At 43.5% G+C, this 22,068-nt stretch overlaps 13 protein-coding genes across 13 annotated transcripts; 6 read left to right on the top strand and 7 right to left on the bottom strand.

The window, feature by feature from the left end:
- Window positions 1–308: 308 nt before the first annotated feature.
- V1514DRAFT_297700 (uncharacterized protein) lies at window positions 309–2,362 on the top strand. Its single transcript, XM_066925465.1, has 3 exons — window positions 309–1,124; window positions 1,199–1,838; window positions 1,903–2,362. The coding sequence occupies exons 1-3, from the start codon at window positions 597–599 to the stop codon at window positions 2,199–2,201; spliced, it is 1,467 nt and encodes a 488-aa protein (XP_066781640.1). The 5' UTR covers window positions 309–596; the 3' UTR covers window positions 2,202–2,362.
- V1514DRAFT_364289 (thioredoxin-like protein) lies at window positions 2,307–3,371 on the bottom strand (the record flags this gene model as incomplete). The annotated part of the gene is made up of 6 exons (XM_066929779.1): window positions 2,307–2,410; window positions 2,462–2,605; window positions 2,671–2,702; window positions 2,769–3,003; window positions 3,070–3,131; window positions 3,194–3,371. 6 exons carry the CDS (start codon window positions 3,369–3,371, stop codon window positions 2,372–2,374), a joined length of 690 nt encoding a protein of 229 aa, XP_066781639.1. The 3' UTR covers window positions 2,307–2,371.
- Window positions 3,372–3,545: 174 nt separating this feature from the next.
- V1514DRAFT_297695 (emp24/gp25L/p24 family/GOLD-domain-containing protein) lies at window positions 3,546–4,731 on the top strand. Its single transcript, XM_066925464.1, has 5 exons — window positions 3,546–3,742; window positions 3,833–4,021; window positions 4,097–4,370; window positions 4,429–4,612; window positions 4,672–4,731. Exons 1-4 carry the CDS (start codon window positions 3,596–3,598, stop codon window positions 4,446–4,448), a joined length of 630 nt encoding a protein of 209 aa, XP_066781638.1. The 5' UTR covers window positions 3,546–3,595; the 3' UTR covers window positions 4,449–4,612; window positions 4,672–4,731.
- On the bottom strand, window positions 4,429–5,953 carry V1514DRAFT_335841 (putative cell division control protein 12 protein). Its single transcript, XM_066928458.1, has 4 exons — window positions 5,827–5,953; window positions 5,696–5,760; window positions 4,672–5,632; window positions 4,429–4,612 (listed from the first exon to the last, which is right to left on the bottom strand). The coding sequence occupies exons 1-4, from the start codon at window positions 5,865–5,867 to the stop codon at window positions 4,549–4,551; spliced, it is 1,131 nt and encodes a 376-aa protein (XP_066781637.1). The 5' UTR covers window positions 5,868–5,953; the 3' UTR covers window positions 4,429–4,548.
- Window positions 5,954–6,110: 157 nt separating this feature from the next.
- On the top strand, window positions 6,111–7,307 carry V1514DRAFT_335839 (uncharacterized protein). The gene has a single exon (XM_066928457.1). The coding sequence runs from the start codon at window positions 6,136–6,138 to the stop codon at window positions 7,246–7,248; it is 1,113 nt and encodes a 370-aa protein (XP_066781636.1). The 5' UTR covers window positions 6,111–6,135; the 3' UTR covers window positions 7,249–7,307.
- V1514DRAFT_297689 (tRNA synthetases class I, catalytic domain-containing protein) lies at window positions 7,241–9,212 on the bottom strand. Its single transcript, XM_066925463.1, has 4 exons — window positions 8,845–9,212; window positions 8,534–8,794; window positions 7,929–8,476; window positions 7,241–7,872 (listed from the first exon to the last, which is right to left on the bottom strand). Exons 1-4 carry the CDS (start codon window positions 9,151–9,153, stop codon window positions 7,290–7,292), a joined length of 1,701 nt encoding a protein of 566 aa, XP_066781635.1. The 5' UTR covers window positions 9,154–9,212; the 3' UTR covers window positions 7,241–7,289.
- On the bottom strand, window positions 9,190–10,217 carry V1514DRAFT_335835 (peptide methionine sulfoxide reductase MsrA). Its single transcript, XM_066928456.1, has 4 exons — window positions 9,953–10,217; window positions 9,887–9,897; window positions 9,702–9,827; window positions 9,190–9,650 (listed from the first exon to the last, which is right to left on the bottom strand). The coding sequence occupies exons 1-4, from the start codon at window positions 10,093–10,095 to the stop codon at window positions 9,301–9,303; spliced, it is 630 nt and encodes a 209-aa protein (XP_066781634.1). The 5' UTR covers window positions 10,096–10,217; the 3' UTR covers window positions 9,190–9,300.
- Window positions 10,218–10,318: 101 nt separating this feature from the next.
- Window positions 10,319–12,117, top strand: V1514DRAFT_344383 (uncharacterized protein; the record flags this gene model as incomplete). Its single annotated transcript, XM_066929186.1, has 4 exons — window positions 10,319–11,176; window positions 11,243–11,466; window positions 11,523–11,958; window positions 12,022–12,117. 4 exons carry the CDS (start codon window positions 10,319–10,321, stop codon window positions 12,115–12,117), a joined length of 1,614 nt encoding a protein of 537 aa, XP_066781633.1.
- Window positions 12,044–13,135, bottom strand: V1514DRAFT_335829 (uncharacterized protein). The gene is made up of 3 exons (XM_066928455.1): window positions 12,504–13,135; window positions 12,369–12,449; window positions 12,044–12,316 (listed from the first exon to the last, which is right to left on the bottom strand). Exons 1-3 carry the CDS (start codon window positions 12,927–12,929, stop codon window positions 12,152–12,154), a joined length of 672 nt encoding a protein of 223 aa, XP_066781632.1. The 5' UTR covers window positions 12,930–13,135; the 3' UTR covers window positions 12,044–12,151.
- A 387-nt stretch (window positions 13,136–13,522) lies between these two features.
- Window positions 13,523–15,453, top strand: V1514DRAFT_284622 (uncharacterized protein; the record flags this gene model as incomplete). The annotated part of the gene is made up of 2 exons (XM_066925149.1): window positions 13,523–15,211; window positions 15,274–15,453. Coding segments are annotated over 2 exons (1,869 nt in total), but the record flags the coding sequence as incomplete, so codon positions are not given.
- On the bottom strand, window positions 15,429–16,547 carry V1514DRAFT_335822 (P-loop containing nucleoside triphosphate hydrolase protein). Its single transcript, XM_066928454.1, has 3 exons — window positions 16,423–16,547; window positions 16,216–16,354; window positions 15,429–16,157 (listed from the first exon to the last, which is right to left on the bottom strand). The coding sequence occupies exons 1-3, from the start codon at window positions 16,522–16,524 to the stop codon at window positions 15,466–15,468; spliced, it is 933 nt and encodes a 310-aa protein (XP_066781630.1). The 5' UTR covers window positions 16,525–16,547; the 3' UTR covers window positions 15,429–15,465.
- Window positions 16,548–16,654: 107 nt separating this feature from the next.
- Window positions 16,655–17,736, top strand: V1514DRAFT_159866 (mitochondrial 54S ribosomal protein uL29m). Its single transcript, XM_066924526.1, has 2 exons — window positions 16,655–16,861; window positions 16,914–17,736. Exon 2 carries the CDS (start codon window positions 16,917–16,919, stop codon window positions 17,667–17,669), a length of 753 nt encoding a protein of 250 aa, XP_066781629.1. The 5' UTR covers window positions 16,655–16,861; window positions 16,914–16,916; the 3' UTR covers window positions 17,670–17,736.
- Window positions 17,737–18,634: 898 nt separating this feature from the next.
- On the bottom strand, window positions 18,635–19,414 carry V1514DRAFT_344378 (uncharacterized protein; the record flags this gene model as incomplete). Its single annotated transcript, XM_066929185.1, has 1 exon — window positions 18,635–19,414. One exon carries the CDS (start codon window positions 19,412–19,414, stop codon window positions 18,635–18,637), a length of 780 nt encoding a protein of 259 aa, XP_066781628.1.
- Window positions 19,415–22,068: the final 2,654 nt, after the last annotated feature.

Here is a 22,068-nt window from a genome sequence, read left to right as displayed (position 1 = left end):
TGGCTTGGCTGTGTGTTATATACGTATGCCCTATGTATATGTATTGTATCATGATTTTTTTTTATCTTTTGAGAACTTTTTATTATTATTATTATTATTCTTATTATTATTTTTAATTTTTTTTTTTTCCTATTTTGAATTAAGGGGTCGGGGTCCCGATGGTGATTATCAATTGGAGAAGCCACGTAGACGTTGTAGAAAGAGGCTGCAGATGCAAATTAAATCAACAAAATTAAACATTAGCATATATAATAAGATTGAATGAATAGTTGTAGGATTTTTTTGTAATTTGAAAAATAAATCGTAATATTGAAAATGTGCAGGCAGTACTTTGCAACCCAACCAAGTGTAGATACCTATTTTTTACACTTGCATTTATTTTTCAAGTCCAGGGGCGGTCAAATTCACGAAACCATTGAATTTTATTTATACTTCACGTCAAAGAAGCAACAACAGCAAGGACAACGCATCCGAAACAACACATATCTTGCTGTGATAATTAATGAAAGACAAATTTGTTAATAATAATATTACATTACGGTCATAAGTTTGGTATAGGTCAACATCGCGGGCAAAGGAAGACCACTTATGGCAATATGACAGACAAAAGTTCAGAGACTGATGCCGCGGCCACGCAGCAGCCGCGACCACAAGATCAGGAACGACATGATGTCACGGAGCAAAGTGGCAGTGTTGACGTGAATAAGCAAGGATTGGACAAGGATGATGGTGTGGGTGGCAGCAAGCCGGATCACGCAGTAGAGCACGGTTTGAATTCGGCAGCGGTCAATGCCACCGATGGTGACGATAACGTTGATAATGTTAATGCAAATAATAATAATAATAATAATAATAATAATAATAATAATAATAATAATAATGATGATGATAATGGCAAACAAAATAACAACGAGTTGGTTAACACGATAAGGCGAGAGCGAGACAAGTTACGGGAGCAATTAGAATCCGAACGGCAAACCCATGCTGCTGAAAATAATGAATTAAAAATTCAATTAGCAAAAGCTGAAAAGGATCGTCATGATTTTGAATTGCAATACAAAAACTTGCTCGGCAAGGTTTCAAGCATCAGGTCAACATTGGGTGACCGGTTAAAGACTGATTCGGTAAGAACAAGATTAGGAAAAGAGCTTGTGTGGTTTTGTTTGCTAACAAAGTGTGCTTGTTTTTTGGTTTATAGGAAGAGATTGCACGGCAAAAGACAACGATTGAATACCTTGAATCTAAATCGAAAACGCTAACTGAAACAATAACAAAATTGCAACAAGAAGTAATTTCATCATCAGAAGAATCCGACCGATTATCCAAAGATTTGGCCAACTATCGGCAATCATCAATCACGTTGCAAGACGGATGGCAAAAGGAACGGGCGCAGTTAATCAGCAAGGCCCAGCATGCGCAAGATCAATCACAAGAATCTGATCGGGCAGCGGAAGATTGGCGAGTGATTGCCACGGAGGAGAAAACGATGCGGGTTACAATGAGCGAGCGGGTGACGGAATTGGAAGAACAATTACGTGGCCAAAAGGCACAGTATGAAGGCGTGGTTAAGGAAAACATTGAGAACGCAGGATTGGTAAAGAAATTGCACAACGCAATCTCGGTTTTGCAAGACGAACGTAAGGTTGAGTTGCACGACGTGGTGGAAAAATTGCAGGACCAGATTGATAAATTGACTGAAGCCAAGGCTGAGTCGGACGAGAACTTGGTCAAAGTCAAGGCTCAAAACGATCAGGCGTTGGCAGATTTAGAACGATCGAAACCGTTTGAGCGGGAAGTAAAAGAAAAAACGCTTCTTATTGGCAAGCTGCGGCATGAAGGTACGTTCTATTTCTTATTACTTAGCCATAGTTTACTGACACATTGTGTGCCGGTTGCTTGCAGCGGTCATACTGAATGAACATTTGACAAAGGCACTACGATTGATCCGGTCCGGATCAGCAGATGATAACGTGGACAGGCAACTCATCACGAACTTGCTGCTTTCGTTTTGGAGCCTGCCGAGAAGTGACACAAAGCGGTTTGAGATTTTACAATTAATCGCGGCATGCTTGTCATGGAATGATGAACAAAAAGCACAAGCGGGATTGGTCAGGCTAGGTTCGGCAACATCATCATTATCATCATCAACGACGACGCATACTGCTGCGTCAGTGAACGGTAACGTATTACATTCGCCGTAAGCCAGCCAGGATGATTAATTCGAGGCGCGTGATGAAACAAAAAGAAAGTTTTTTTTTTTTTTTTCGCATATTGGTTGGGTTGCAAAGTACTGCACATTTTCAATATTACGATAAAAAAGGAATCATGTACGATTATTATATAAAGCAAAAAAACCATATAGATTTTTAATTTACTTCTTGTTCAGCTTTGCGGCAAATTGCTCCAGGTGCTATTTTGTTAGATTAGCCAAAAAAAAAAAAAAAATAAAACAAAAACGTACCAAAGGCTTATCGAAAGTACCGGTAACACCAGGCGAGTTAATCAAAGCAACGGCCCATTCATGGAAGTATTTGTACTTTGGATCAGTCGACAACTTGGTGAAGGTTTCGTTTGCCACGAATTTGGACTCGAGCAAGAGATAGAGCTAAACGACAAAACACCATGATTAGTAACGATAACGCGATAATGACGTAAGCTATGGCGTCATACCCTGCTGACAAACGGGGCAATAAGAATCTCAGCTAAAAAAAAAAAAAAAGGTCAGTGAACCGGGTTGGAATTAATTGCAAAACGGCATACGACCGTACCGAGAAGAGGATGGTCCGAGCCGTTAAAGAACGGGGCTGCGTTCTTCAAGTACGGCAAGAACTTGTCGATGGCGTCGAACAACTTGTCGGCAGCCTCGGTCTTGGCCTGGAACACGACCTCGCGATAGACGGGCGACACGAACTCCTGGAACCTGTCGGTTAAGAGTCTGGCCTCGGCGCTAACAAAAGGATCCTTTGGAATGAGATTGGTCTCGGGGAACAAGTTGGCAACGAACTGTAGTTGACCGTGTACATGTTAGAAACGATCGAAGTGCAACAAAGACAAACAAAGCAAACTTGCCTCGGTAGTGATGGCACTCTCAATCAAGTAGTCATCACCGTACTTCAACGTCGGTACCTTGCCTGTGTTTGCAAGTTAGAGATTGCAACCAATTATCAATTTGCAATGCCTTTTTCTTTCTTACCGCCGGGGTTGACGTCTCTGAGGAACCATTCAGGCTTGTTCCTGAGGTCAATCTCAATGTACTCGAACTCGACGTTAAGCTGAGTAAGAATGATCCAAGTGCGGGCAGCCCAGGGACACGTACGACTGGCGTAGAGCTTAATTGGCTTGAGAGGGACGAGCTTCGATGCGGACGACATTGTTGTGTTGAATTAGAATGGGAAAGGCTGGCGGATGCGTTTTAGTAATGCTGCTACGAGCCCCTCGGAGCATGCGTGAGCGGTCTGAGCCCTAACCCAAGTACCGACAGCTCAGCAGCTGCTACGAGCCCCTCGGACCGTGAGCGCAGAAGCAACGGGAGGTTGAACACCATTCATGCAATGCTATTTTACACTGCTTCACCACAAACAGACAGGTTGCAACAATGATTGAGCGGATCGTGATTGCGTTGGCCGCGTTGGTTACTTGTGTTTCTGCTACGGCATTGACTTACAGCGTTGCGGCGAACGAGCGGGCCTGTTTCTATTCTCAGATCGACAAGCAAGGGCTCAAGGTCGCGTTCTATTTTGCCGTAAGATCAAGCCAAACAAGACATTTTCCACGTCATGCCGATTCGGTGATGTAATTGAATATAACACAATTTTTTTTTTTTTTTTTTTAGGTGCAAACTGGTGGATCGTTTGATATTGATTATTCAGTCACGTCGCCGAGTCTCAAGGTCGTGCTCGACGGCGAGAAGGAACGTCAGGGCGATTTCGTGTTTACGGCAAACGAGATTGGCGAGTACAGGTTTTGCTTTCTGAACGAGATGTCGACGTTTGCCGAGAAGCTGGTTGATTTTGAGATTGCAGTATGTACACGGTGGCCGATTAAAACAGAACGAATTGGCTGGTGGGGGGGGGGGCTAACAAATTTTTTTTTCAAGGTCGAGAACGAGGCCCGTGCGGAATTGCCAGTAAAGCAAGCTGGCAATGAGCAAGAAGAAGCATCGTTAGTCGAACATAGCTTGCATTCAATATCGGGCAAGTTGACATCGATTTCGCGGTCGCAAAAATATTTCCGGACAAGAGAAAACCGGAATTTTAGTACCGTGAAATCGACCGAGTCTCGCATTTTTTACTTTTCAGTTGTGGAAGTGCTCGGCATTGTTGGCATTTCTGTATTTCAGGTTCTCATTGTTCAATTTTTTTTTACAGGGTGTATGTTGTATCCGCCATGGCGTTACTTTATTTTCATCATCTAACTTTTGATGTTTAGCTCGTAAGGGATTTGTCTGAATTCTACTATATACGTATACACATAATTATAAATTTATATAATTCATTTCTAAATAATCATACGACCACATTTCATTATCCAAACGCCCATCCAAACTTCTCAACGCCTGGCTCTGCCGCTGTTTAATCTTAAATTCTCCAAGTCGGTTTCAAGTGATTTGATACTGCAACACAATAATTTTTTGTTAGGTTTTTTTGTAATTATAATTTTCAATAAACTCACCTTAAATGTGTTGTTTCCAGGTCCTTGTTCAACCGATCGCGTTCGGCCAACAGTCGTTGCTCCCATTGCTTAAACCTGAGCTCTTCAACCTTGACCTGTTCCGTAAACCGTTTGCGAAGTTCTTGTTCAGCCTCCTTAAACTTTGGAGTATCCAATTTTCGGGGCCGGCTCTCGCCAAACTTGCGCGTCTCCATCTGCTGTGCCCGGTATGCCTCATAATGTTTTTCTTCAGTGGAATGGATCAAATCAAGCATGTGTGATCGGATCAACACGTTTCGCAACTTTTTAAAATCACAATGTTGCTCGCTTTCAACTTCGGCCACGCCCCAGGGGTATTGCCTGCCCTTAACAATCCTGCCATCTGACGTTTCAACGTCGGTCTCGGAACCAATCACGGAAAACGGGATCGAGGCAATAATGTTTTTGGTCTCGTCCGCAACCGCGATGTCATCTTCTTCCACAGGCGGGGTATAAATCTTAATTTGCTGAGCTTCAATCACGCTTCGGATCCTGGCCTTGAACTTGTCCAGATCGGCTGAAGCGAACGTGTCGGCCTTGGCAATCACGGGGATCAGGTTCACCCTGGTGCCAAGTTTTTTCATGACCTCAACGTCGAGAGGTTTCAACGTGTGACCGGAAGGCCGGATAAAGTATAAGCAGGCATGAACCCGCAAATCAATCTTTTCCTGTCGACGCGGTTGCTGCTCCTGGAGCATGAAGCTCTCGTGCTGGTCGTCCAAAAACTCAACAATCGGCGCCCACGCGTCGTTATTGTTCACGTAGTCACCGAACCCCGGCGTGTCAATAATCGTCAATTGCAACTTGAAAAACCGTTCTTCGAGTTCGGCCTTTGTGATTTCAATCTCCACCGTCTTGTCGACCTGCTTGCGGTGCCGTTTCCTGTTGTCCGCGTAGCTCTTGAGCGTGGTTGAGAACAACGTGTTTACGAACGTTGTCTTGCCTAATATTAGCCGTCAGCCATCACAACTCCTGCTCAAAAACAACAGCAACAACAACAACCTACCCAGGCCTGATTCACCGCACACCATCAACGTAAATGCCGCGCCCCTCTTGGACACAATCTTGCGCCTTTGTTCCGGGAAAAAAATAGTTAGATGCCACATTAAGTCCGAACCCGCTCTCACCGCAACATACCTTTGATCGGGCAGATTCACAATCCCTATAGGACCGGTCATGATACAAATTCGGTCCAATTATGACAACACGTAACAAAAAGTACCAACACTATCTTTGTTGTTTTTCCACCCCTCTTTGGCAAAACAAATAAAGGGGCAGCTCGATTCCAGCAAAAAAAGAAAACGCGTTTTGGCAATCTTGGGGACGCATGCACCCAGGGTCCAGGGTTCAGGGTTTTGGGGCCGGGCGTAAAAAAATCAAAATTCTTCCCGATAAAATATCAATTCGCAACTGGCTTGACCCACGGAACAGAACGAAAATAAAACCATGTATTCGTCAGTTTTAACGGCCGGAAGGCAGATGGCGCTGCGGTCCGCACTGTTGACCTCGTCTACGACTAATCATTTAGTGGTGGCACGGTACAGCAATGCTGCAGCTGCAGCTGGTGCAGCTGGTGCTGCAACAACGACACGGAAACCAAAGAAAGAACAAGATCCAGAGTTGTCGGCCGTGTTTGATCAGTTAGTTACGGAACTTCGCCGTCGTACTACAAATCAAAACAAGAAAAAAGTTGTCTTGACGGAGAAGCATGAAGTCACGCACGAGGAGTTCCTGGTCGAGAGTCTGCGACAACGCAGCAAGGCTTTGAATAAGGAACCAGTGGTCAGGCAAAAAAGAAATCCAGCTCAATTAAAAGAGCATTATAATGAATTGACCAGGAGTCGGGCTTTGCCTCCGACAACACAGCAAATAACTCAACTGATTAATGCCATTCAATTACCACGGCACGTGAGAGAATTCAAGGACGAGATTGATCGACTGGTTAAGAGAAACCTGTACAAGTTGGAACCGTGGCAAGTCGGCAAGCTCGTCCGAGTTTTATCTGACAGAGGCTTGAAGTCACAATTGGGTGCCCTACTGGACGCTCGTGCCGAGACTGGCATCGTGTTCACGTTGTTGCCTCGGAAGGAAGTTCTTCGAGAATTTGTCAGGCAGGCCAATAATTCAAACTGGTCGTTGACTAAAATAAGCAAACTGGACACGGTGTTGCAACGAATTCGGCATCGGCCGTCTGCTGCTCTGCCGCCGTCATTCTTGGCAATTGCAATTGGCGTGCTACGTTTGTTTAAGCAAAACACGAACTTGAAAGTTCCGGACCCGAAATTGCAAGAATTGTATTCAATCAAGTTGGAAGAGTACACGATTGCATTGGTGGACAAGTGGCGATCATTCCCATTTGTTGAGATTACCGAGCAGCAGGCGTCATCTGATAGAGAATTTGTTGAGGATTTTAAAAGGCATCTGAAAGACTACGGGTTTGCGGTCGAGGGCCTGCGTGCTGCGGAGCATGACTTGGTTGATCAAGACCTTAAAAAGTTTGCCACCATCGCTGCAGATGCCTTGCAGGCTTATTTGGATAAGAACAAGCAATTTGTTTAGATTACATGTATATTATTAATTATAATGTAAATAACATCTTTCTATTTCTTGGCGCCGTATTTCTGCACCACCTTGCCGTCTGGAACAGTGAAAAAGACAGCGGGTGAGCCTTGGGCGTAAGGCTTGTCGAGCTTGTAATAGCCCTTCCGTTCAAACTGAATGACCGTACCAGGCTCAAGTTCTCTAATGTTAAGATCGGCTAACGCGGCCGTGTGGATCTCAGTCTTGGGGTTAACAAAGTCTTTAATGTCGTCAGTATCAGCCAGCTTCTCCTTGGTGATGAGGTAGTCAAAGTCCACAAGGTCGACCGGTGTGAGCTCATCAGTGACTGCCAGCCATGTGATTTTCTTTTCCGTCTTTCTGAAGTCACCTTCAAGGTTGAGCACCGCATCAATGCCAGTCACGACGCCATCGGCGTCCCGGTGGATAGTTTGCAAAATCGCATTACCCCAATCCATCAACGTGATTTCTTCTCCGTCCTTGAATGTCAGAGCGTCTTCCTGGTCAACGTAAACCTCATTGGCGTACACAACCTTTTTGGTGCCGATGGCAGCGTTCTTTTTGTGCTTGGGCTTGTCCTCTTTGTAAGGTTCAGCTGGACCACTTTCAATCTTAATCTTGACACTATCATGCGTTTCCTTGTTAGTCACGGTAAAATAGGATTTTTTTTTGTTACATACACGTTTTCCTTAATGACAGCAACATGTCGCGGGGCGATAGGGTCAACCACTTTCTTGTTTGTGGCCCAGATCAAACTCCAATCAAGGTTAAGAATATTTTTGGACGGGCCCTGGCCGAGAATAAAAGTGCGCAGGCCTTCAATCGTCATGCCGCGTCTGCGAACTCCACGAACAGTCGGGAACCGCGGATCATCCCAGCCGGTAACTAACTTCTGGTCCACAAACCATTGAAGCTTGCGCTTGCTAAGTAACGTGCGGACAAAATTAATTCTACTGAAATCCCAAATGTAAACCTTGCGCAGGTTCAAGTTCTTTAAAAACCATTCGTATTGCGCATTTCTGTCGCGGTACTCATTGGTTCGCAGCGCATGCGTGACACCTTCAATCGAGTCCACAACAGGGCAGCAAAAATCATAGGTCGGGTATGCTTTCCACTGCGTGCCGGTGCGATGATGAGGGGTCAAGTTGCAGCGGTAAATGACCGGGTCGCGCATGGCCTTGTTGGGGGTAGTGAATGAAATCTTTGCGCGAATGCAGTTTTTCAACCCCTATAGTGGGTTAGTTTTTTTCTAAAAACGTGTTGAGAAGTATTCAGGAGTCATTACCTCTTCGGTTCCTTCGTTCATTTGTTTAAAAATTTCAAGATTTTCTTCAATCGATCTCTCACGACGCTGACTGGCAATACCTTCCGTACGCTCAAGACGCATTTGGTCAACAGGAGTATCATCAGCGTAGGCCTTACCCTCGGTGATTAGTTGCACGCACAACTCGTGCATTTTATCAAAATAATTGGACGAGTACGTGATGACGTCGCCCTTGATACCAAGAAGTTCAAGATCCTCAAGAATAGATTCTTGAAATTCAACCTAGACAAGCACGTTAGCAGCACGTTCGTTTGCAAGATCAGCCAAAATACCTTTTCTTTGCTTGGGTTGGTATCATCAAAACGAATGATCAGCTTTCCATGATATGCTTGAGCAAAGTACTGATTCAAAAGAGCAGCTTTCGCGTGTCCAATATGCAAATATCCACTGGGCTCTGGAGGGAACCGAGTCACGACCTTGCCGTCCTCGGCGTTGACGAGGTTGATGTTGAAATTTGGCTGGTTTCCACTCTTGCCGCCTTTTCCACCGCCACCACCACCGCCGCCTTTACCTTTGCCTCCGCCTTTGCCCTTGGCCTCGGTTGCTGGAGGAGCCGTGCTCGCTGGTTTAGTTTCTGCCATGGTTATTCAATTGTATAATTTACAAATGGACTTCAATAAAATGAAAAACTGTATTAAGCGCTGCCACGAAAACAAAAAAAAAAAAAAAAAAATAAAAACACGAGGTTTAAAGCTTAGTAATCCAATCAAACCCCATTACATAATCAATCACGACGACTTTTGAGTGCGGACAAAATGGGTCGGGCACTCATATCCGTCAGGGTTCTTGACCAGGTACAGCTGATGGTACGTCTCTGCGTCCCACCAGTTCTCGATCGGCGTGATTTTGGTCACGATGTTGGAGTCCGGGTAGAACGATTTTTGCAGGCGGTCGCGCACGTCGATCGCGGTCTGACGCTGGGCAGGAGAGTGAAAGAAAATGGCGGACCGATATTGGCTGCCGCGGTCAGGGCCCTGACGGTTGAGCGTCGTGGGGTCGTGAATGCGGAAAAAGAAGTCAACCAAGGTGTCGAAGGAAACGAGTGTTGGGTCGAACACGATCTGCAGCGCCTCCGCGTCTTGTTGCGGTTAGCAATCAATGCATTAATTGAAAACAGTTGTAGACATACGGCCGGTGGTATCAGTGCACACGTCGCGATATCCCGGTTTGACGGTGGACCCGCCGGAGTAGCCCACGCGGGCGTCGAGCAGGCCTTTGCCGTTGCCAAAGTACTTGCGATAGATGTGCTCTACGCCTGGACGCTACTTGTCAGCCAAATAAATAAATAAATAAATAAAATAAAATGGGCCGTACCCCAGAAGCAGCTGGCAAGTAACTGTTAGACTGATCAAGACCATACAACAAACAATCATGGCTTACCCAGCAGCCAGCGTGGCCACCTCGGCGCCTTCGGGCACAACGAGGGTCGGAGATATCGTGGGCAAAACAATTGTGCCGGCATTGCCTGAAGGAACAATGCCTGTACTAAATGGCCTGAGTAAAGACTGGAGAAGCGAGACCATCGAGTTGATTTAATGTGGATTCGTTTGCAGCATTTGACTAGGAACAAACAAAAAAAGGCGTGTCACGTGATGATTTGTGGGGTGAAGTGATCCGTTCTTTTGGGTTTTCGTCCTACTTCAATCAACCTGGCCTCGAAGCAATCAATTCCATGGCTGTTTTGCCGGCAGTTTGATCTTTTTTCTTTTTGAAAAATACCTTGTTGTACTGTTGTACTGTGCAGTAATGTCGACGCTTGCTGACCTGCCGCCGATCACGGCTGCTTTGCTTGCCATCACGGTCTCGCTCATCGTTCTGCCGTACTTGCGTCGCCGGTATCCCGATCTGCACCCGTTTGCGCTCCATCATCAGTCTTCGGTGTCGCCCGTGCGCAATCCGGACGAGTCTGCCGTGCATCGCTCGGTGCTGACACCGTTTACTTACCCGCTTGTTTCCGGGCTCAACATTCGAGACGGACACAGTTTTCGCGACGGCGATCTGCGCGACATTTGGCACCTGGCCAAGCAGGCCAGGCTGGGGTATTTTAGTAAGTCCAAGGCCAAAATTATTTATCATGATGTTGAGTCAGAGTTATCTCCGATGGTGCATTCTGTCGCTGCCAGGTTCAACCAGTACGTGCCTGGCGTTAAACGCGTGGGCATCTACTTGCCGAACAGCATTGAAAACGTGATTACATCGTTTGCCTGCGCACATTACGACATTGCCACAGTTCTTTTGCCTTTACTTGATGACATGGGCGAGCTTGAAAGACATATTGATGCGTCTCAACCAGAGATTCTGGTGTTCGAAGCCGGCGTGATTGACTTTACGACGCTAGCCCTGCCGTTGTCGGTCAAGGCACTTGTTATCGTTGTCAATGCGCCCCAAAGCCACCTTGACTGGACAGAGCAACTGCAGAATACCATGGGACACCGCATCGCAATTGTCACTTGGCACAATCTGGTTTCCAGTTTCCCGTCCGGTGAATCGACTCCGTCTTCTACCGGTGACGCTCTCGGTGACGGTTCATATACTGGTACTGCCATAATATCCACTTACTTGACTGCTTCGGGTCAAGTTGAACTTGCAAATTTTTCCCACAGGGTATGAACCCAATTTTATTTTATTTTATTTTTTTTTTTTTAAACTACTAATTTTTTTTTTAAATAGAATATTGTCTCTGCTGTGGCGGCGCAACTCCGGGTCATTCCTCAAGCCCAACAATGGAAGCCGGCTGATATAATTGTTCCCGCAGAGTCGCTGCATCATTTATATTCTCGGATTTTATTTCTGGCTGCGTTAACTGCCGGATCCACTGTGATCTTTGCTGGTGTTTCAGGCGAAGGATATGATCGCGAAGCTATCAAATTTATTAACCCGACCATTTTAATTTCGTGAGTAGTTTATTTTCTCATTTTGAAGTATTTTTAAATTGACAATGTTTATCTAGCACTGCTGGTGCCCTTGTTGACATTGTCAACCACAAGCTGTCGTTGTTTGAACGTCTTAAGCTGCAACGCGCTAGCGGTATTCTTGGCAGCGGGAACCTGCCGTCACCTGTATTGCGTATTTTCCCGAGCTTGCGTATTCTTTACACTCATGAAGAACAACCACCTGGTGTTTCAACTACTAGCAGAAGCATTCACATTGAAGATAGCCACTACACATCACTGCACTCTGCGGACTTGTCTAAGCTCCGAGCATTGCTAGGCACTCACGTCGTTTATGCGCTTACACATGCCCGAGTGGCTGGTGCGATATGCCAGACTCACGTATACGATTACCGAAATGAGGGATCGGTCAGGACGTTTGGTCCCGTGGTTCCTGCCATTGAAGCTATCGTCAGGGACGCCGAAGACTTCAAGGGTGGAGACAGGCAAGGACAGGTAAAGAATCGGTGCGAGATTATTATTTTGTATTATTCATGCTGACTGTTTTACGTTTTATAGCTAATTATTCGCGGCCTGCCAACTGCTGACAAAGGCTGGGTGTCTACTGGCATTATTGGCCAATGGGATAGTGATGGAATCTTTAGGGAAATATGATTAATGATGAATATACATAAATTAAGGCAGGGCTTTATTTCTTGGGCAATCTTGTAAAGTCCAATCCTGATTTTTTCTGCAAGCGCTTGGTGATTGAACTCAACACGAGCCGATATCCGTTCACTATCGGAAGAACCGACTTTCTGGCAAACCATGGCGTGGCCCAAACGCAGAAAATTATGCGAAGAGGAAGAATTGCCTTTTGCAGTACTTAGTAAATGTATATGATAGTAATTATATGCCATGCATACCTTTATAATGGCATATGCGGTAGCGCCTCGGAGCAGGAGCTTCGCGCTTGCGTCCGTTCCATCCAACGCTTCGGGCGGAACCTATCAAGTTAGAAAATCATGTGGCTTTTTTCTTTCCACGGACAAATCGCTTACTGTGTTTGCGTAAAAAGTTTTGCCTGCTTCGAGCAAACTATCCGACAATGGCGGAATCCAATCAGTTGCTTGAAAAAGCCAAGTAAGCCCGAACAATGGCAAAACGGCCGTGACCTCGTGCAGTAACAAAAACGAAAACACGTATGAACCGGGTGATGCCAGTAATTTCTCAGCGTACGGTCTATACTTGGGAGGCAATTTCTGAATAATTTTTTGCAACTTGCGTACACTCTTGACAGTTGCAACCGGGTCTGACTTGACACGGACGGCATTGGGCGGCGGATCGATTGCTCGCAGGTTTCGTGATGCGTGGAATTGTTTGGCATGGTGGTGGTGAGCAATCCGGGCCCAACCACATAGCCGGTCCCGGCGAAATGCTGGAAGCAGTGGCAGTCGCAATGATAAACTGAATGCTTGCTGTGCCATGCCTTTACTGAGTCTTTCAAATTGGTCTTTCAGTTCTGTTGATTGTAAAAATGCTTGCTTCTTTCTTGCTTTGGCTGATGAATTTACTTTTTGCTGCCGAAAATAAGCCGCCGCATCAATCGTTGATCCGACTAATAATTGACGTCAGCCAAATCTCAGGTTAATTGTACATTTAAAACAAAAAAATATTCCAAGAGTACCAAAATATATATATACATATATAACATTATAATTAATTCATTCAACGTGGCGGATCTTGAAACCAGAAATAGGGTGGCAGCGGATCCACTTCGTCAAAGTTCGGCCGACATTTGTCGGTTTTTTCAAACCAAACGAGGCATGTGCTACAACAAATTTATCAAATGTGACTTAAAAATTAATGTTTTAGGATGTCGAAACGGGTCCAAGTGTAGGTTTGCTCATGTCGAGCCTGGATCGAAGCCCGACATAAGGCTCAGTCAACGCCATAGGGAGATTGCTCAAGTCGAAAAAGCGTATCCTTTGGCCACCATAGACGAGTACGGCTTTTTAGTTATTGATTTGATTGGATTATAAGATCTAACCTGTTACCTCGAACTTTTTTTTTTAGAAATGTGTTGAAGTTAGCGTTTGCTCCGTCAGATCCAGATTTCCCGTTTGATCTCGAACAACTACAGGCGTGGATTACGGTCCCGGTAACATATCCATCGGAACCACCGATAGTATCAGTCAAAAATGCTGATATTCCTCGCGGTTACGCACTTAATATCGAGCACGGATTTGTGAATCAGATACTTCCGGAATTACTTAATGTTGGCACGTTGCTTGACATGATTCACGAGCTCGACCGACGTCTGGAAGAATTTTTAAAAGCAGAAAAAAGACCTACAATCAAGTTTGTAAAACACTCCCAGAAACCGGGTGTTGATTCCAAGTCATCTAATTCTGCACTTGATGATTGGGGGGTCAACCTTAGTGCTCTAACCATTTCCTCATCGCCGGACAGTATTACGGAGCAATATTCAAATGAAGACCTTAGCGTTGCCGCGTCTCGGCGTGCGCAAGAATTGCGGCAAGTGCAAGTTAGGATACCTGGGACTCAGATTATTACTGACAATTCTCGCTTTTCGACCGTGACCGTGCCGTTTAAATTTCCGAGTGGGATTGACTTGCCATCAGAGTTCGAGACAATAACCACATGCCAATTCCATGTTCCATCATTGTATAACCTTGAACCGTACCAATTAGTTCTTGCAGTGGATGACCCGGTAGGGACAATTATTGAACTCAACTTTAATCGTCATGTTGATTTAAACCGTGAATTCTCATTATTTGCTGGTATTAATTATTTAACTCAAAATCTGGAGGCTTTATTAATTGCACCTGAAAAGGAGTCTTCCAACGTCACAGTAGCGCATGGTTGGGACAGAATTTTGGAACCGGAGAATGATGACGAGTACACTGAACCTCCTGAATGGGCAGACGAATATGAACATGATGAAGAGTTTAAATTTTATGACAATGAAAATGAACAAGGCAGCCGGTGTTTAGAAGAAGATTCTGACGACGAACCGGAAAGCAATGTTGATGATGCAAGTGATGATGCAAGGAAAAATTTGAATAATGAAAGTCAGGTGCCTTCTAGAGCTATATCGGTCTCCCTGCCAGGAATCCAACTTGTTAATATTAGTATTCTAGAGTGTACTGCACTATCACTGGTTGTGCGCTGCGTGCGTTGCAAGACAGAAGCCGAGTTTAGAAATCTTACCACCGTGGCTCAAGTATCTGAGCCATGCACTAAATGTCATTTATTAATGACCGGATTGATAGTCAAGACCGAGTTCATTCATCAAAGCAGTACAATACCGCGCATCGGATACGTTGATCTGGAAGCGTGTGCTGCTGTCGATCTGTTGCCGAGCGCGTTTATGCCAACGTGTGAGTCTTGCTCGGAGAATCTGCCGGGCACGACTGGTATTTCCGGTATTGCAATCGCGCAGACAATCTCTACAAACTGCAGGACGTGTCACAGCAAAATGTCAATTTACATTCCTCAAGTTAAGTTTTCTAGAGTGTCCGATGAGCCGATGGCGGTGGACAAGCTCAAAACTATCAAAATCAGAACTGATGATGTTTGGAAGGGCAAGGTTATTGCCGGTAGCCGCTTGCCTGCGGATGGCACATGCAAGCATTACAAAAGGTCCACCAGGTGGTTTCGATTTTCTTGCTGTAATCGTGTATTCCCTTGTGATCATTGTCATGATGAACAATCTGCTCACGCTAATGAACATGCGAATAGAATGGTGAGTTGCAGAGACGGAAGATTTATTGCTAAACTGTGGGTTGCTAATTTTTTTTTTTTTAGATTTGCGGAATGTGCTCGAGGGAACAAAATTATGCTCCTGAAATATGCGCTTACTGCCGACATTCTTTTTTCAGGAAAACCACTGGGTTTTGGGAAGGCGGTAAAGGTACTCGAGATCAAGTTAAAATGAGTCGAAAGGATCCCAGAAAATACAAACAGAGGTTCATACGAAATGTTTAAATTAAAAATGCACTATGGATAGATTTTTTTCAAAACATTTTCCGCAACGTTTTTATATGCCTTTGAATTAAAACTGTCAGGGTCGGCAATCACAACCGGCTTGCCGGCATCTGAAAGTTGGCAAATACTTGCATGTAAAGGAATTGAGCCCAAAACTTCAGTCCCAAGCCTTTTAGCTTCGCGATCGACGCCATCCGTACCAAAAATGTGAGTTTCATGATTACAATTAGGGCAAACAAACACGCTCATGTTTTGAACCATGCCAAGAACTGGCACGTCAACTTTTTTAAACATGTTTAAACCTTTCACGGCGTCGATCAGTGCAATATCTTGTGGCGTCGACACAATCACGGCTCCGTCCAGGACTATCTGTTGAGTGATGGTTAACTGCGTGTCTCCGGTTCCTGGTGGCAGATCCAACACCAACACGTCGAGTCCGCCCCATTCGACTTCGTGTAGCAATTGTTGTAACGCTTTCATGACCATAAGTCCTCGCCAAACGATAGGAGCATCCGAATCAGGAATTAGAAATCCCATCGACATGGCTTTTACGCCGTAGTTGGACAACGGAATCAGCCTGTTGTCTGGCGTAACATTTGGCTCACCAGAAAGATTTAACAGCCGAGGTATTGAAGGACCAAATATGTCTGTGTCTAAAATTCCAACCCTTTTCCCCGTCATGGCCAGAGAAAGTGCCAGATTTACTAGCAAGCCTAATGTCAGATTTTATTGCTTTTAATACGAGCCCGAGAAATGTCGCACCTGAAACAGTGCTTTTGCCCACGCCACCTTTGGCTGATGAAACCGCAATAACTTTATCCACACCTCGAAGTTTCACTTTTTTTGGAAGTCCTCGAGAGATTCGTGGAATTGTTGGTGCAGGACCTTTGCTATTGGAAGCCTAGTGGTCAATCGGATCTGGTTAGAAAATTATGTTTTTATTTTAATTGGAAAATTGAAAAAACTCACAATAGCGAGCTCTAAACCGGCAGTTTTACAAAATTGCCGACATTGAAATGAAGCCGATAGTTTTAAGGCATGTAACCATATATGCTGCCTGGCAAAGATCATGGCAGTTGTTGTCTTCCTTGTATGCTTGCTTGAGCTTTTCAACGTATCAATTAATTCAATAAATATCAGGGGTACCCAGGTTTAGTTACCCGGAATCCATCCAATTTGTCGTGAGCCTTTCCGAAAGTCGCATAACTGAACGATATTTTTTTGCTCAGCAAATAAATGCAATTTGTTTTTAAAATATCACGTTATACGACGAGCTCTTAATTGGTTTTTGTTTTTGGTTTTGCGTAAGTTGTGATTATTGGAAATTTTTTTTTTTTTTTTGGCATCTTTTCTTTTTGGGCTGGCTGCTCAAAATTTTCTCAATCGTCGAGGGGCTGAAAAAAGGAGGGTGCTCGCGGTTTGTATCGGTCAATGTACAGAGTATTAATTATTGATTATAGAATATGTTTTCTCAGAGATTTTTAAGGCCGGTTTGGTCATCATCGACCAAATTTTTGGGATTGAATTGGTTTTCCACAACCACCGCAACAGCGGCTGCGCCATCCAGCACATCTCGCAGTAAAAGATTACCTTCAGCTAAAATAAGAAAAGCACAAAAAAAAATCTTGTTGCGTGCGCAGCAACGAAAATTAGATGCCAAAAAATCATGGTCTGCTGGTCCGGTGGATGAGTCTGTCGAGGTTCTCGTCCGACCGCGAAGAGGCGAGCGCTTCGATTTACAGCCTCGTCCGCCAATCACTCCATCACCTGGAGAATTTGTCAATTCACCAAATCATCCATTGTGGCAATTTTTCCGTTCTCAACAATCACCGCTTACGCCATTTAGCCATTACGATAACCTGGGTAGAGGATGGGAGGTTGCTGAATTGAGACGCAAGAGTTACGAAGATTTGCACACGCTTTGGTACGTGTGCTTAAAGGAAATCAATATTATCAACACTGAAAGAGAAACATTACGGCGGCCATATGGTAAAGCAGTGCTGAATACGCTTGACGACACGATCAACCCTTTAAAAGATAATGTGTACAAGTCCATGTTGAACATAAGGACGGTATTATTGGAACGATCAACTGCATACCAGCATGCTGTAAAGGTTCGTGAGTCAATAAGCGCGGAGGAATTTAAGGCCAGGATTGATCCTGATGGACAAAATTCTGATGTCAATGATTTGGACAAGCAAGCTACATTAGCATAAAAAAAGGAATATACTGTAAATAGCATTAAATTGAAGATCAATTCTTATTTTGATATCTGCATACGACTAAAAGCTTTAAAATAGTATATATGTATTTACATGTGAAGTATACACAGCTCCGGCGTTCAACTACGGCAGAATCTGACGAAGGGTTTGTAGTGGAAGAAGCGGTTTTACTTTTGATTTGCTTAGTCAATGCAGGGCCAACGCATAACATGGCGAGGATACATTGACCAGAAGAGATTGACAACAGCTCCTTCGAAAAAAATGCTGGTACTGCAATCAGACCCAGGCTATTCTAGGTTTGGACGAAGTTACAACTTCAAGCCGAACCTGACTTTTCAGTTCACGGCAATGTCGGGTATTTCATCCAGGATGAAAAGTTCATTGTAATCAACTCGTTAAATTTGTAACGCCAGCAGCAACAAAGGTGTATAATACATACCAATAATTATTATAGGTGTTAAATTAAGGTCTTGATGAATATCTGCATGCTACACACATTATAGAGCAAGAAAAAAAAAAAAAAAGCAGTCAAAAATGATCTTTTCTTCAGATATTCTGCTTTGACCAACAAGAAAACAAGCAATATTCTCTATATGAACGTGCCAGTCAAAAAATTGGAATGGCATTTTTTCTAAGCATCTTGCGAGTGACGTATTCATTCTTTATCGGGAGCTTTAGGATTTCACCCTTAACTTCAACGCCACCACAAGCACGGAATAAATACCAAAATACCATATTGACCATAACATGCTAGCGGTTCCTAAAGAATGCCTACATTTTTGCAAACGAATCGCGAGGCCAGATCAAGACCCGATGCACATCGGCTCGCATTGAATCGGTTTTCCGGCTCCGGCTGGTAATACTTCTGAATAACATGGGCACGTCGTCCCCAAATTGGACTCGCACGCGGGTAAGAATTACTCGTCATCGTTGCATGTAAAACCGCAATTCACTCCAATTTAACGGTCGGCCAAAATCAAGCTCCTCGGCTCGGTTTTGTTGTGTGCTTTATGACTGGTAGTAAAATAACTAAGGTCCCATAAACCGGAGTGTACTATAATTAAATCAGGTCCAATACCATTCATGCCGACAACTTCCTTAATTGTCTCATTGTAAAATGTATCCCACCGTTCCTCGAAAGGAACAACGGTCATTTCCTTAATCCACCACCATTCAGGCCGATTGGTTGATAATGATGCCACGTGCAAATTCATAAATGTTGCGTTCCAATATTTTAATGTGCAATGAGCAGTGGTCTGATAACCATGTCTGCCGATGATTAAGCCGGAGCCAATCCGGTTACAAATAAAGCCACTTTGATATCGATCGATAAAATCACTCAGCAGCAATACGCGTGAATTTCTTAACCAAAGTAAGTTTTGTTCCAGTGATTCCAACTTCTTTAGTTCCTCTGGCCTTAATGCTGGACTTTTGAGGTCTCTGACTTTATCAGAACGTTTATAGAGAGCTTCATGAAGTTTAATTTGTTGCATCCAATTTGTTGGTGCCGTCTTTTGAAACTCTTCATTCGGGAGTCCGTCAAGAAAATCACGGTCCAAAATTTTCAAGTGGGATGCCTGCTTTATCTTGTAACAAACTAAACAGTTTATCAAGTAAGCCATCATAATACGGAATCCAAAACGTGTTTGGTTCTTCAAAATTGTTGGCGACGGGGTAACATAAAAACCCAGGTTGCTGGTACGGATTGAGGCATGTATGTTGTTCATCATCATCATCATGGTGATTGCTGTTGTCTGAACTTGTTCATGATGTCAAATTAGCAATTTGGCTTGCTGCATCAGTGGAAGCTATCTGCACAAGGCCTGCTTGGCATTTCTGAAAAATAATGGACTGGTTTTCCAGGGCCGCAGAAAAGTACCGAATCCTAACTAGGAGGGCTATGTTGATGAAGATGAGAACGGGGACTACCGGCGAGCAAAAGTGAGAAAAAGCAGTAATTCCATTCCATTATGCCAGAGCGCACAATGTTACAAGGTGAAAAAAATTATTTAACAGCAGTTAAACATAACCTTTATCTTGCGATAGTTTCAAGGCAAAATGAAAAGAAAGATGTGTTGATACAATAAATAATACTAAATCACATGTTATGTATGTTATATACCTATACTATAACACTTGATAAAGTAAATGATAATACTGTACTGATTTATTGTTTGCTGAAAGGAATGTCATTATATTTATTACAGTTTTTTGAGAAAGCGAGTTACATTCCCGTATTTTAGCACCACTGCGACCGTTGTTTTAAATCCATTTTATTTCCATTTTCATTATTATTTGTTGCATATTGAATTCATTATGTTTACCACTAACTACCATAGATTTGTATTAAATGAAACCAAGCAAACAAACTTAAATTTTTTTTGCATTTAATTATCAAAGAGATCCCCTGTCACAGCAAAAGTAAATCAGAAACTTTAATTTTGGGAAGCTCATCGAGCTTAAATCGTACAATTTTTTTTTTACAGAATGCCCGAAATGTAAATTTTTTTAATTTTTTTGGGTTTTAAAATGTAATCTATCAGTATTTTAATTTTAATTTTTTTTTGTTTTTAATTGTTTCAACTATAAAGTACGCTATCCTTCCGATAAAAAAGTGGCGCCTCATGTTCTGACAGCCGAACGCGGTTGATGCCGACTTACATCAAAAAACTTTATATGTATTCCCACATCGCTGATACGATCGGCAATTTTTTTTTGCCATTGTTTGTCATAACTTTAGTGCATGTATCAATGAATATAAAAAGTTTCTTGCATTTCTTAAGCTAGTCATGGCTTGTGCGCTGAATGGTGCTACTCACATCTGGTACCTACGTACCTCACTATAGGACATCGTCGGCGCGATTATCGCCGCGCTTGGCTCCATGCTTAGCAAGAACGGCATTGTTTTGGGCAAATTAAAATAGGGGGCGGACTCAATGTGTACGGTACCAGTTAACGATAATAGAATAATATTTGTGGTAACTATATAGGTAATTTATATATATAGAGTAAACGTACCGCCTATTCAAGTGTAGCGTAAATTATGAGACCACCCAAAACAAAAATCTATATGTATATCTACAGTACCACTGTCGTGGATAACGACATTGCAAATTGCCAAGTACAACAAGCATCGATGTCTTTTTTTATAGTTATTTGCGTTTGCGATTCGCGGCATCGAATTGCCCAACTCGTCATTCGATGGCTGTCATGACGAATTGGTGGCCACCGCGTTGGGCTACACTGCGCATTTGGTATACCTACTTGAATTTTATCTCGGCGTGACCTGTCGATATCCGTTGCACCCTGGCGTGCCTAGGTCATTCCTTGAAAACCCCGTCACGGCTGTGTTACAACGAAACTACTACAACAATAACAATAACGACACCACCACTACCATAACAACCAACAACAACAGCAATGCATTTAACAATAACAATACCATTAATAATATCAATAACGTCATAATCAAAAATCTCTTTGGCAGCGCCCTATTTGGTCGACTCATTTTTGTTGCCAATCACATGTATATTTTCTCTGTTGTAATCTTGAACAAAGTTGCCTCCGTTCTCAACCACAATTTTTTCCAATCGGATTCTCTCTTTTGAGTCGGTCAAAATATCTGCTTATACATTATATGAATAACTCGAAGTGAATGAAGATGGAGAAAAAAGAAAAAGAGAAAGAAAGGCGGGGCCTTGCGGTGCATTATATGTTCAGGTTGCTATGCGCGCGGTTTACGAGTAAACACTTGACAACGACAAGCCCATAAACAAACAAGTAGAGAACAACCGGTTTAGTCAAGTTACTTAAGTGATTACCTATGATTAAAAGGAATTGCTATCAAGACGGCCTTGGTGTTACGATAATTGCCGCGTGGTCATCGATTTCCGATGTTGAATCACGTTACACTATGCTTGAATGGGAAGCTCTGACCGTTCTCTGTACGGCTGTCACCAATTTTGTCTGTACTTACAAGATGTTAATTTTACAGTTTTCACAGATCTCAGTGCATTGGTCTGCCTCCTTTACCTTACAACCAAACATAAACAAGCTCGCCTTACGCGTTGCGTTGGGCACTTTAACTTTCTTTATAGGGGTCGATAGACATGGACGAGTTCATGTTAGGCATTGTTGGATGGTATCATGTATTTATGAAAATAAAATTTTAAATGATAATAATGGTGATGAAGATGATAATTATCCTCCTCTTTTTATGCGGGTTGGCTGCTATAGGGTTTGCCGCCCACAAGGGTTGCTAACGTAGGATAAGTTTGGTTAAGGTTTAACTATCTTATTTTTGTTTTCTCTCTACGATGGGAAGCTTGCCTTTCTATACAATACAATGACGGTGGCTTCGTCTTACAGCTGCCGAAGTGCGGCCTATCTCATG

The sequence above is a fragment of the Lipomyces japonicus genome (genome assembly GCF_038497905.1).
Source record: "Lipomyces japonicus strain CBS 7319 unplaced genomic scaffold V1514scaffold_44, whole genome shotgun sequence".
NCBI lineage: Eukaryota > Fungi > Ascomycota > Lipomycetes > Lipomycetales > Lipomycetaceae > Lipomyces > Lipomyces japonicus.
The sequence above is the reverse complement of the archived record's forward strand: the minus strand, read 5'-3'. Positions and strand labels throughout refer to the sequence as shown.

Excerpts from the sequence above, each read along its gene's own strand:
- V1514DRAFT_297700 (XM_066925465.1), top strand. The coding sequence starts at position 597 with ATGACAGACAAAAGTTCAGAGACTGATGCCGCGGCCACGCAGCAGCCG. Across the intron at positions 1,125-1,198 it reads ACCGGTTAAAGACTGATTCG|GAAGAGATTGCACGGCAAAA; the intron begins GTAAGAACAAGA and ends TTTGGTTTATAG. Across the intron at positions 1,839-1,902 it reads TGGCAAGCTGCGGCATGAAG|CGGTCATACTGAATGAACAT; the intron begins GTACGTTCTATT and ends GGTTGCTTGCAG.
- V1514DRAFT_159866 (XM_066924526.1), top strand. The coding sequence starts at position 16,917 with ATGTTTTCTCAGAGATTTTTAAGGCCGGTTTGGTCATCATCGACCAAA.
- V1514DRAFT_297695 (XM_066925464.1), top strand. The coding sequence starts at position 3,596 with ATGATTGAGCGGATCGTGATTGCGTTGGCCGCGTTGGTTACTTGTGTT. Across the intron at positions 4,022-4,096 it reads TGGTTGATTTTGAGATTGCA|GTCGAGAACGAGGCCCGTGC; the intron begins GTATGTACACGG and ends TTTTTTTTCAAG. Across the intron at positions 4,371-4,428 it reads TCAATTTTTTTTTACAGGGT|CTCGTAAGGGATTTGTCTGA; the intron begins GTATGTTGTATC and ends TTTGATGTTTAG.
- V1514DRAFT_335839 (XM_066928457.1), top strand. The coding sequence starts at position 6,136 with ATGTATTCGTCAGTTTTAACGGCCGGAAGGCAGATGGCGCTGCGGTCC.
- V1514DRAFT_335841 (XM_066928458.1), bottom strand. The coding sequence starts at position 5,867 with ATGACCGGTCCTATAGGGATTGTGAATCTGCCCGATCAAAG. Across the intron at positions 5,761-5,826 it reads GTGAATCTGCCCGATCAAAG|GCGCAAGATTGTGTCCAAGA; the intron begins GTATGTTGCGGT and ends CCCGGAACAAAG. Across the intron at positions 4,613-4,671 it reads CTGGAAACAACACATTTAAG|TATCAAATCACTTGAAACCG; the intron begins GTGAGTTTATTG and ends ATTGTGTTGCAG.
- V1514DRAFT_335829 (XM_066928455.1), bottom strand. The coding sequence starts at position 12,929 with ATGGCACAGCAAGCATTCAGTTTATCATTGCGACTGCCACTGCTTCCA. Across the intron at positions 12,450-12,503 it reads AAACTTTTTACGCAAACACA|GTTCCGCCCGAAGCGTTGGA; the intron begins GTAAGCGATTTG and ends CTAACTTGATAG. Across the intron at positions 12,317-12,368 it reads CCGCATATGCCATTATAAAG|GCAATTCTTCCTCTTCGCAT; the intron begins GTATGCATGGCA and ends GTACTGCAAAAG.
- V1514DRAFT_335822 (XM_066928454.1), bottom strand. The coding sequence starts at position 16,524 with ATGATCTTTGCCAGGCAGCATATATGGTTACATGCCTTAAAACTATCG. Across the intron at positions 16,355-16,422 it reads CCGGTTTAGAGCTCGCTATT|GCTTCCAATAGCAAAGGTCC; the intron begins GTGAGTTTTTTC and ends ATTGACCACTAG. Across the intron at positions 16,158-16,215 it reads GGGCAAAAGCACTGTTTCAG|TAAATCTGGCACTTTCTCTG; the intron begins GTGCGACATTTC and ends TAGGCTTGCTAG.
- V1514DRAFT_335835 (XM_066928456.1), bottom strand. The coding sequence starts at position 10,095 with ATGGTCTCGCTTCTCCAGTCTTTACTCAGGCCATTTAGTACAGGCATT. Across the intron at positions 9,651-9,701 it reads GTGCACTGATACCACCGGCC|ACGCGGAGGCGCTGCAGATC; the intron begins GTATGTCTACAA and ends AACCGCAACAAG.
- V1514DRAFT_297689 (XM_066925463.1), bottom strand. The coding sequence starts at position 9,153 with ATGGCAGAAACTAAACCAGCGAGCACGGCTCCTCCAGCAACCGAGGCC. Across the intron at positions 8,795-8,844 it reads CCAACCCAAGCAAAGAAAAG|GTTGAATTTCAAGAATCTAT; the intron begins GTATTTTGGCTG and ends GTGCTTGTCTAG. Across the intron at positions 7,873-7,928 it reads GCTGTCATTAAGGAAAACGT|TGTCAAGATTAAGATTGAAA; the intron begins GTATGTAACAAA and ends AACGCATGATAG.